The sequence below is a fragment of the Centruroides sculpturatus genome, unplaced genomic scaffold (genome assembly GCF_000671375.1).
Source record: "Centruroides sculpturatus isolate CEXI.00-Female unplaced genomic scaffold, Cexi_2.0 scaffold185, whole genome shotgun sequence".
Taxonomy (NCBI): Eukaryota; Metazoa; Arthropoda; class Arachnida; order Scorpiones; family Buthidae; genus Centruroides; species Centruroides sculpturatus.
In genome coordinates this window covers 147175-159977 of record NW_019384424.1, presented here as the reverse complement: position 1 = coordinate 159977, position 12803 = coordinate 147175, and the positions used below count along the sequence as shown (strand labels likewise).

At 26.7% G+C, this 12803-nt stretch overlaps 1 protein-coding gene across 1 annotated transcript in view; it reads right to left on the bottom strand.

Annotated features, from left to right (window-relative positions):
* The window catches only part of LOC111619487 (guanylate cyclase 32E-like), a 157460-nt gene that overhangs the window by 115243 nt on the left and 29414 nt on the right, over positions 1-12803 (bottom strand). The window contains exon 2 of the mRNA XM_023361216.1: positions 9472-9781. Coding sequence (XP_023216984.1) covers positions 9472-9781 — 310 coding nt within the window. The remainder of the gene's footprint in view (positions 1-9471; positions 9782-12803) is intronic.

The window sequence follows — 12803 nt, the reverse complement described above, 5'->3', positions numbered from 1 at the left end:
ATCTATATAACTACCTTCTAGAGATTAACGAAGGATAGACAGACGGACGACTGCCCAATTTGAAAATTGCCACCCAATAATCACGAAAATCATTAGATAACAATTATAAAATAAAAAAGTTCTTCAAATAATTATTAAGAGAATACAAAATTTTCTTGAATATAAAATAAAAAAATTCCAGTAATATTAATCAAAAATGTAATTATATTTAACTAATTACAATACTTTGATAAATGCAACAACATCGATTCTTTATTAAACTCAACTCAACATTGTTGAATTTAAGAGGAAGAAGAAGAAATAAAAAAGGTCCTAAAATTAAACAGCGTAATTTCTTTTCTTCAAAATTTAGTGAAAGAATCCAATTTCTTTTATGAACTTTTATAAATAATTAAATTTTTAAAAGTCATTTACAATTTTAAGTTGTTATAAAATTATATGACTTAATATGAAGAGTAAAAATATATATCCTAAGTATTCTGTACAATTTTTTTTTATCGGACAATATACACTTATATACAGTAGACGTCCAATGCAAGTATGAGATTTATTGTAACTGTACTATATATTTATGGATTTACAAACACAGCAAACTATCCATAGACAGTATAGTTCTCTGCAGCAGAGGTATACCCCTTGCACTTGTACAGTGGGCTCTATTCTCTCTAAGGCCTACAATCTACGTTTCATCCGAAGAAACCAAATAGGCTATATTTTCTATTACAATTGAGAAAATTCCGCATTTTTATGTGGTCTTATTTATTTAACACTATATTTCACACCGGAAGTGTATAATTTCAATTTATGACACTGAGTTTATAGTAATCAGGAAGACTCACTTTACGACTTAAACAATTTCGAATTAAGTTGCAAAAGCAATTTCTAACGTATACAATAATATATATATTATTAATTATGTAAGGAAACTTAAATTATTCAGAAATAGAAGACATTTCTCATTTACTATTTCCATCAATTATATTTTTAATGCTGTATTTTAGATGCAATGTCATATCAGAAGTAGAGAGAGAGAAATTATTGATTACAGGATATAAACTACAATTGAAATTTTCATTTGTACACGGCAAAATGTCCTATTTTGATTAATCATTTGCTTCCACTTTCATTATATTTTCCGTGAACTCTTCATCATCTCGCCCTTTCATCCTCTTTGCATTTTTCGAATTAGAATTAGAAAGTTGTAATTTATTTTTATTACTTTAAAAACTTATCTACAATTTTTTTTATCCTGCAATTGAACTATTATTTTTTAATCAAAAATGTTAAAGATTTATATACTTATTACATTAAATAATTTAATAAAATGTTCATAATCTAGAAAAATCACTTGTAGCTATTTGTATGTCGATAAAAAATAAAATACCGTAAATAAGATTTTAGAGTTAATTAATTAACTATACATTTTCTTCTATTAAAATGTATACATTCTTATCTGTTTCCAGCTCTTTACATATATATGAAATTCCGGTCTAAATCAGAGTGTCGCGTAATTCTTTAAATTAAAAGATAATTAAAAATTGCAGCCCTGAATTTAATGCGTGCAACAAATTGCAACTTCAACCATCAAAAATGGCGTAAAGATAAAATCTAATTTCATAAATTTCGTGAAAATTCTCTTGATACTAAACTTAGTTTTAAGAGCCCAACTGTGTAGTAAACCCAATTGGATTAATAATAATAGTTTTCTGGCCCAACTTCGCTAATTTTGTTTAGATCCTGCATTATCAACACATAATTAAACACGTAAGAATTTAATTCCGTTTAATTTTATTATAATTAGTTTTTAAATTTATAGATTTATATATATCATATATCAGCAGTTTCAACGGTAACTTGCGATTTTCCCAAGGATAGTAAATATAATTCATTTATTAAAATTCCTGATATTATAAGAAGAGAGCCAAGTTAAAAATATATATACAAACATAATTAAAACCCTTACATATACACTTTTTCTATAGTTCAATAGTTCAATTAATTAGTTCGATGCAGTTCTTTCGCTTCAATATAATTTCAATTAAACGTTTTATTAATAAAATATTAATAAAAGTAGTATAAGATAAGGTCTAAAACCTTTAAAATTACATTTCCTGTAGTTTTATGGAGTTTATACTTAAAAAAAACATATATTTTTAATCGATAGCGACTTTAAAACTATAAAGTTTTTTTTTTATGTTTTTCCTTAATTCAACTTTAAAAGAGTAGGATATTGAAATTCTTTCTCTATCATATTGTTTACTTTGTTTCTGGTTCTCATCCTCAAATATTAAATTACTTTGTTCTTGATGTTATTACATTCTTTATCCTATTTTTCTTACGACGTTTTTAATTATTCTTCAATAAAATTTTACTTGTAAATTCCAGTTCTTGATGAAATTATTTTTGAAATTATAATACAATACTTCTTTCCTACTCATAAGATTCCTTTGTGTAATATTTATTGTCTACAATATATAAACTATAAAATTTTATAATTATTAATTAAATATTAAATATAAATATATTTTCGGATTTTTTTCTATAAAAATTCAGAAATTGGCATGAAATTATATAGAACGAGCAACGTCGTCACAATGCCGAGCAGCAATTTATATTCATGTTTTAATTTAAAAAATAGTCTTACCTCCGGTTCGCAGCGAAAGTTCCTATATATTTATTCGGGGCTTACGTCCCCTAAGCTTTCTATATTTGGTCTCAATTTTCATCTATATAACTACCTTCTAGAGATTAACGAAGGATAGACAGACGGACGACTGCCCAATTTGAAAATTGCCACCCAATAATCACGAAAATCATTAGATAACAATTATAAAATAAAAAAGTTCTTCAAATAATTATTAAGAGAATACAAAATTTTCTTGAATATAAAATAAAAAAATTCCAGTAATATTAATCAAAAATGTAATTATATTTAACTAATTACAATACTTTGATAAATGCAACAACATCGATTCTTTATTAAACTCAACTCAACATTGTTGAATTTAAGAGGAAGAAGAAGAAATAAAAAAGGTCCTAAAATTAAACAGCGTAATTTCTTTTCTACAAGATTAATAATCCTAATTAATTCATTAAAGTGATTAATATAAAGTTGAACTTGAAGTATAATTATATAATATTTAAAATTTATTACATTGATTTTTCTTTATTATAATTTATAATTTATTTGTACTTCTAAAGCTTCCTATCGTCATCAACTTCCGTTAATTAGTTAATTAACGAAGGACAGACAGACGGACGGATGTCAGTAGGAATGTATAGGTTTGCAATTTGTAAATTGAAACCCAATAATTAAATTTGTTAAAGCGTTGTAATTTAAGTAATGAACGAAAAAGAATCTCATTTTGAACCAGTTTTTTAAAGTTTGTAAGTAATAAAGCTTTCAAATCAGGTAGGAGTTTACTCTTTACAATGGTTATCTGACGTTAGGGCTACCCTGTATAGGTTTTCTTGTTGTTTTTTCATTTTTTTTATTAACAAATTCTTTATTATTTAGTGAGATGCGTTGTTTTATTTGTTTACGGTAACGTCACACGTGGACGATCTGCGAAAGGGAAATGCCTCGTGGGGACTTTTTTTGAAAAATGGCCCTATTTAGGTGTTACACGTTACACGAAATAACGTGTAGAAAACCTGGAAATCTCCACGTGGCTGGTCGGCGAACCCACGACTAACTGTGTTCAACCATCAAGACACTTACCAGTGTTTGTCTTAGAGGTCATCGTGTCATCAGATAGCCTCTGAGGCATGAATACATTCAAAACTTTTAAAGTCGCTCACTAATACATTCCTATCTATATCATTAATTAAAATAATATTATATATTTTCTCTATTTGTTTGAATAAACAGATAAACAAAGTATATAATATTTAATAATAGAATTTGATGTCACTTTTAAATAAATATTTGATTAGACAAAATATCATTAAGAGTTAATAAATATTAAATAATTATTGCATTATTTAGAATTTAATAAATTTTATATTAAACTTAATCAAACTTAAGTCTAATATTGAAACTTTGTTTAAACTTTTTTCTTTTTAATTTTTAAAATTAATTTTGATTGATGTTTGAAGTTTCTTTTTATAAAATAAACTAATAATATAATTTATTAAAGAATAATTTTTGACGTAATAAATTATATTTTAATAAATAATTTGTATTTTAATTTAGGCCTATACTCTGTATGTATAATTTGTAAAAGTCAGAAAACAGGATATATTTTACACATTCTTTTCATAAAATTCTTTCCGTCTTAGGACCTTTTATTTACACAAACAACCCGCTAATAGCCGATTGGATAGAATCACAGAACACTAACAATTGGTCTTTGGTTTATGCCTCACCAACTGGTTGGCCGCGTGGAGTTTATGAAGTTTTCTTCATGTGCTAACAAATACGAGCCAGTTTCTTATAGAAAGTCCTTCTTGGAAGTTCCCTGTCGTTGGACTTCGTGATGGTTTTTTCCGTGTGTTGCATGACCATAAACCCTCAAACAATTCAATGACACGTATTCAGCCACAATGAAAACGATGGATTAGGTAAGGGACAAGACTTGATACGTATAAGACAGATCACCTCTGAAAAATTCCTAAAATTCTCGACTCGAACTCGAATTAGGATCCTTCAAAATGGCAGGCTGATGCCTTTTCTACCTCGGCGATATGGTCTTTATACACTGTTAGTAAGAATAAAAGAAATGTGAAGGAAACAAACGTAATTAGCTACCACTAAATGTTGGACCTGAAACCTGTCTAAAACGAAAGCCTGCCTAAACTGGATAAATTTTTTTTGGAACGGAACGATTTTCTATGTTAAAAACAAAACCTGTTCAAAGCTGAAACCTGCCGTACCGTGCTATTCCGGTTTTACTGTAGCAGAAGTACGGGTATAGTCTTATAATTTTTTATGTAGAAGTTAGTAAAATATTTAAAATACAACTGGATGTTATAATTTAAATAACACAAATTATAAATTCAAAAAAAAATTAGGTATTGATTCTCTTTATCTGGGTCACGTTTACTTCGTTCGTGAATTTCCAACTAGTTGAAACACGAACTCTTGGAACGTTTACATATAAATGAGCTTTCAAATAAAAAGGAAATAACGTAAAACGATTCAAATTTTATTATAATATCAAACAAAGGAATAATACTAACAAGTGAGATTACACAAATTGAAAACATAAATAATAATTTTCGTACCCCAGATATGAATTTAATAATAAAAATCGAATGGTTGATATAAATCTTCTTAACTCAATGGTAACAGTCATTTAGTTTGATTTTATAATACTAAGCGCTAAAATTAATACAATGAAATCTATATAAACGGAACCGTGCGATTCCTGTTTACACTGGTTTTACTCTATAAGTTACAAAAGTAAAACCTGCGTAAACCGAAATCTTACAGTACCGAATATTTCTCCGGTTTGGCAGCTTTCCGTTTTGAGCAGTTTTCCATTTAAGGCATGTTTTAATGCGCTTAACTATCCAATTTACAGGAGTTTTTATGAGTCATATTACAGTAGACCCCCTATAACACTGTTGATAATTCCGTTTTTTATATGAACGCCATGTTGTACGAGTCACTTAGATTTTACAAATACGTGTGCCGGGATGTGAACGGTTCACGAATTTGTAAAATCTAAGTGACTCGTACAACATGGAATTCATATAAAACGGAAAAATCTACAGTGTTATGGGGAGTCTACTCTATATCACTTTGATGGACAGTTCTGCAATTCGTTTCTTTATTCATAATGCCACTTACAAGTTAGTGCCTTATTTTTGTAGTCAAAATTTAAAAATTTTCGGTAATTTACCGGTAAAAAACCGTAAATTTAAAAAAGTCGATAAATTTGCAGCTCTTAATCGGGAACATTTATTCAAACTTCATTACGTATTTCGGTATACAAGCTTTTATCAGTCCATTGAATAATTGGAATATTCAATAAGCGATTCCTGATTATCAACTCTCGATTTACCGGTTTGTGGATTTTTCGTGGTCAGAAGCATAGTAATTGTCAAGTAATTTGCGGAATTCGAAATATCCTGGTTAGCGAATCCTAATTATCCCGATAAATCGGAAGTTGACTATATATAAATATAACGAATTGTATTTATTTCACTCACTTAATGGAGACACGACAATTCTTTTAATTGATTTTGTTACAAAAACTAGTATTGCTTTGCTTTTTCTACAAAGTACAGGCTTCGTAATTTACCACAAAGCATTTATAAATGACTAATTCAATCCATAACTAGAAAAAAAATCACAACTTTATTAGTAATTTATAAAAAAAAAACGAACAAAATTTATTGTAACATCCTCACAACGCCGGGCTGCAATTTTTAATTTATTTAATTTAAAATATATGCTCTCGATCTCAAATTAGTAATGTCTTATCCCTGTACATCATACTTTTAAAATATACAATTATTTCAGTGTATATCGCATAATTGCCGGAACCAACGATAAAGGCACTAAAATGAACTTGATATTAATGGTTTTATTGTGAAGGTCAAGACATTTTAGAATTTTAACAGTAATTAAAACATTATAATATTGATATTTATTAACATGAAAGATAAATTTCGAAATGATTTAATTAAATCTTATCACAAAAATTCTTCATTTAAAAATATTATTAAAATCGCTCTTCAATTATAAAACATTATCATCTTCACTTCATTAATGGATATTAATGAAATTAAACGTTTGTTTATTATATTTTATATTAACTGTTGTTAATATAAAAGAAGTTATTAAAATGAAGAGACAATTAATTATCATTAAAAGAAGATAATGTTACAGTTGTTATGAATAATACAGATGTACTGAACAATATAATAATTCGAGGAGAGCCAATACAGCTCTGTATATATGAATAAAAAAACTAATTTATTAAAGAAATTTTTTAAAGAATTTATATACAAAATATAAACAGATATACAGTAACTATAGTGTATTAATGAAAGAAGAAAGAAAAAACAAGAAAAAAAGAAGGGAAAAGGGGGAAAGAGAAAAAGAATAGAGAGAAATGGGTGAAGTGGAAGAAGAAGAAGAGAGAGAAGGTGGTAAAAGAGAAAAAGATTAGACGGAAGAATAGTAAAACATTAACATATAGTACCCATTTTCAAAGTATGACTAACAAAAGATGAAAACAGAAGACGAGTAATATAATATTAAAAAATAGAAAATTATCGAGGTTTTTGAACAGAGATATGATTTACTTAAACAAAAGATTTTAGAATGATCGATAAAGCAAACAAAAAATTCATCTCATTTCTAAGACGTTACTATTGAAGAAAGAACGATGAGAATAAAAACAAACGTTAAAGTATTGCTTCTATTAGTGAGAAATTGATAATCCTAAATTAAATTTTATCGCCTAATTTAATTTTTATCGTATTATATAAATTATCCGCAAAAAATATTGTTGTTTATTATATCTTTTCTTACACTTTAACAATATTATTTTTATGTTTTTATTTATTTATTTAAATTTTTTGATAATTATTTTTTATTTAATTAATATAAAAAATAAACTTTGCTATTGATAATTAAATTATATTAAAGACAAAATTCACATCACAGTTCTTCATTATAAAAGTAATTTATATTATTAAAAAAATTAATATCATAATTAAGTAAAGGCGAGAAATGTTTACCAAATTCACATTTCAAATCTAATTTTCTTAATAAATAAAAAAAAACAATTTTTTAAACGAATTTGTGCGTATTTTCTAATTAATTAATCGATATGAAGTTGTATCCAGTCCAATGTGAATTACAAAGAAATCTAACAAAAGAAAGTCCTCTACAAATTTTAATTAATTTTTTCAAAAAATTAAACTAAAAAATTATCACAAAATACCTCCAAAATGTTACTTTATACTCCTTAATTTTTTATTTCAAAATTTTTATTTTTAAATTCATAAAATAAATGCAAAGATGAGAGAAAAACTCTACGAAACACTAAAAATTTCTACTGTTATTTAAGATAGAAGATATAAATTAGTAAAAGTTGTTATAATATATAATTCGCTAAGTTAATTAATTACATTGTGAATATAATTAATTAATTTTCTAAATTAATTAAAGCTATTGTTTTGCAGTTATATGTTATAATAACCGCAACTGTAGATCTATACGTGTATGTAGTTTACACATACATAAAATCTGGTTGTAAAAGATAAAAGTATTATTAAATTACATGAATAAAAATTAAGAATATTTTATAAAAGATATAAATAAACATTTTTTAAAATTCTTAATTAATTTATTGCAAATTACTCGTATAATATAATATGAAATAGAATAATTATAGTAAAATAATAATATTTAATGTTATTAAAGTAATTCAAAAATTATATTTATTTATTAGATATAAGAAATTACAAATGTGGCAGATTCTGGAATTGTATCTTGAATATTTTTATTTTAAAAATCAATCAACAGTTTCCTTTTATCTTTGATTAAATTCAATTATTTCTTTGAAGAATTAAACGCTCCTTTATTAATATTTGCATAATCTAACGGGAATACTTAAGGATGTTTGCATTTTTATGGGATTGTTGCTTAATTTCCTTTCAATTTTAGATAAACTACTAGACGATTCTATTATAGATAAAGGAAAGAGCAAATTATTTTCTATACACGCTTGTTGGAATTAACAAGATTTTCTTCCACTCAGATGAAAGGAAGGGATATAAAATAATTCAATGGTTACTATTTTAACATACCATAGTGCGATAAATATAGTTTAATCATTTATCTTTAATATATTTTACTGTGGTGCATTACAAATAAATCATATGACGCAAATTGAACATCTTTTCCCTTTTAACTGAACTTTCAAGCTGCACGTGCCGCCCCCCACCTAAACTGTTAAACTGTAAAAATAAATTAATAGAGTTCGTTTAAAGGGGAAAGAAAATATTTGCAATTTAACAGGTGAGGACAATTTTTCCAGAGTAAAATTAGTTTTCATCATACTCAGGGTCCATGTCTCCCTTTTTAAAACCATTCTTGTTAATTGTCTTATAATCTTTAAGCGGTGTTAATTAACATTTAGTATGTAAGATAATATGATTTTTCTATGGAAGGGATGAAGTTTAGCTAAAATGGGAAGATCTTTTTCCAGTATTTATTCTATCATTAATTTATAATGAACTTTCATTCACAATGGTTAGATGATTATGGCTACGCTAAACATGGGTAATCTGTCTAGGGGAGTGGTCTTTTATGGGAAATTTGCCCATTTTTAGAAGTTACACAAGTGAAGAAAAACCCCTAAAATACTCCAACATGATGCGTTAGTGAGGGCGAACCTACGACCAACTGTCAGTATGGTTTTTTTACACTGGTGGGCAGTTTTTATTCATATTAAACCTACGTTATAAGGGTATCAATTATAGGAGCAAAAGAAAAGATTTTTTACTTACTTCGAGTCATTTGATAAGAATTCTTAACCAGATTATCGAATGGATTATCCCCGTAACCATGAAGATAAGTCTCTTTCCACGTGTCGACGTATCGTATTTCAATTCCTTGTGATTGCAAAGTTTGTCGGATTGTCTTTGCTACTTTAGCAAAATCATGATCTGATGTACTGGAATATAATAATGCGATCTTTTTCCATCGAAATGCTCGAAGTACAGAAGCAACTGACTTTGAAATCTGTGTATCGGGTGGTCTCGTCCTTGCAAACGTTGGGTATAATTGTTTGTTGGATGTTTCATAATGAGCGCAGAACTGTAAAAAACAATTCAATTATTGAAATTTTTAAAATGTTTCTCGTTGTTTATTATTTTAAATTTTTAAAATGTTTATTTATCAAGTTTATAAACTTGATAAATAAATTATACTTAAAAATTCATATTTATTAATTATTCACAGGTTAAAACTTAATTACTCTGTTTACTGTAACTGTGATCACGTGCATATTGTGACGAAATAGAATAAGATCCCAATAAATATACAAGTTTGACATTAATTGGATCCGAACCCTCGAGTTTTTGTAATGTTCAAATATTTTTTAGGCATTACTTTTCGTATTTAAATAAGTTAATCATTTATACCTTAATTTGCACTCATGGTTCAAAACATTCCAAGATATATGATAATAAACAAAATAATTGAATGAATAACGCTAACTCATTTAATTATTTTAGTTATTCTCGCACATTCTGTTTACTGACATTTTTATCACGAATATAACATATAAACTAAATTTGCAGGTATATTTTATATTTAGAATAACGAATAAAGTTAATAAACTATTTATAAAAATATGATAGAAACTAGAATAGGAATATATCTGAGAAATAAATAATTTATTTTCAATTGTAGTTATCATTACTTATTGACGAAAGATAAATGAATATGAAAAATGATAAAAGTTTAATTATATAAAATAATTATATTTGTAGAGAATTTCAAATATTTATTAACGTAAATTTACAATCTAATAAATATCATCAATCTATGACAATTATAATTAATAAGTACAACTAACAGAACATTAATTAGTGATTTGTTTCATATAATTTATATTACAATATGTCATATCTTCTTATTAATCACGAATATAATTGTTAACTAATTAAATTACTGATATTTAAATCTGGATAACATTTTTCTAACTAATACACATTTGCAAATGTTTTTTAATTATAAATTTTTCTAATTAATTTCTATAATTATTTTCTAAAATTTTTTAAATTAATAGATAAGATTTAAAGAAAATTATGCGAGTAATTAATTTAATTACATTTATTATCTATAATTAATTATAAACTTAAAATGCAGTTATTTACAAAAAAGGCATACACGATGAATGAATGATGAAACCAAAATTTATTAGTGAGAACGTAACAATGACGGTAATAATTGATTACATTACCATAGCAAAGGGACGATTTCCTGTGCAACAACAATACAATTTAAAGAAATCTTTAGTACCACGCTCTTGCTTGAATACATTTGGCTATACGATCGAGCATAAAAGCATACAGTCACCGCGTGCTATCCTGCACAATATTTGCTCACAGATGTTGCAAATGCCTCTCCAGTTTCTTCATACTCGTAGATGACCAAAGTTTGCATCCCGTCTAGTCCCAAAAATACTCGATGGATCACAAATCTGAAAACTCTGAACCATTGCCACGTGGCAAAATGGCAACGTGACAGAGACATTCCTGAGAAATTGTAGCTGTGTGCGGCAGAACATTGTCTTGCCGGAAAATGGCTATTTTAAGGCACTCTGATGGCATTACCTGTTGTTCAATGGGAGCATAACTGTAATCATTTGCATACCTGTACGAGACATAGTTGTATGCTGAGTTCTGTAGTAATCAAACAATGTATATTGAATATACAGTTAACAGAGAGATATTTCGATTGATTAATGGCTGTATTTAATAAAAATAAGAATTAATTTTAACATATTCTTATTTTTTAACATTAAAAATTTCATAAGATTATCTGTTAAGAAGAAGCACGTTTGAAATAAAATTAAAAAATTTTATGAAAAATAATTATTTTATGAAGAAACTTATTACAAAACATCTCAATCAAAATTTACATCTTAAAATCTTTCAAATGAATTATGCACAAATAGTCATTATTTTTGTATAAAACATGCAGTTCATTACACTTAATTCATAGTTTGATGTTCACTTACACTAATAATATCCGATGTATTTCATATAATTTCACTTTTAATTGATCTGTTAATGATGCTTTTAGTAAATTTCAAGCATTAGCTATAATATTTATCCGGACAATTTCTATGCACTAGTTTCATGAAAATAAATTAAAAGAAAATTAGCTTATTGCATATGACATTAAATCTTATGTGAAGCAATGAAAAAGTTTAAAGAAATACAGTAGATTTTATATATTATAAATTTAAATCACCTAACATAAGCGATGAATTTTCTCTTAATGAAGAAGCTAGAGGCAAATTTGGAAGACTGAAAATTCTTGTATTTTACTGAAATTTCCATAAGATAAACTGTTTTCGGAGCTTGTATATTCTGTTATTGATCTTTACACTTTTCGAGAGATCTTCCCAATCAATTTGGTCCGTATTCTAGAATGTAGAATATTATGGATCTCTATTTGATTTAAACTCTTGAGTATGAAAGCGTGAATGCGATAATATTCATGCACAATAATGTTTTCCCTGTTGCATTATATGTTTTTTAAACGCATCACCCGTATCAAATATGTGTTTGGGATATTCTTTACTGCATTAAGAAGCATTACAATAAAAAATTATCTATTTTCTATACCCTTTAACCTTGACGTTTTCCGAAGAACATTATCTTTCGTGACAGCATCGTCACTTTATTAAATTTAATAATGCCAGAGCAATTATAGTTTTAATATATCAATAACATTTCTAAATGTCACAAAATATAGTAAAATATATTGTTCACAATTACAGTATGCTGCAGATAGACTGCACAGTACTAGAGAACTTAAAGGATTCTTAGCAATAGTTATCAGTAATAGTTCTCAATAGGAAATATATATTTTATTAATGCTAATACAGTGGTACCTCAGGATACGAACGCCCCAGCATACGAAATTTTCAGGATACGACATGAAATTCGAACATATTTTTGCTTCACGATACGAACAAAAACTCACCATACGACGTTACATTAGTTCGCATTTTTCATTTGTTTTCCTTACTACAGTTATTTTTTTAAATGTATTACTTGGCTTTAATTTGAGTATGTTTTTCGCGTTGGAACGAATTATTTGG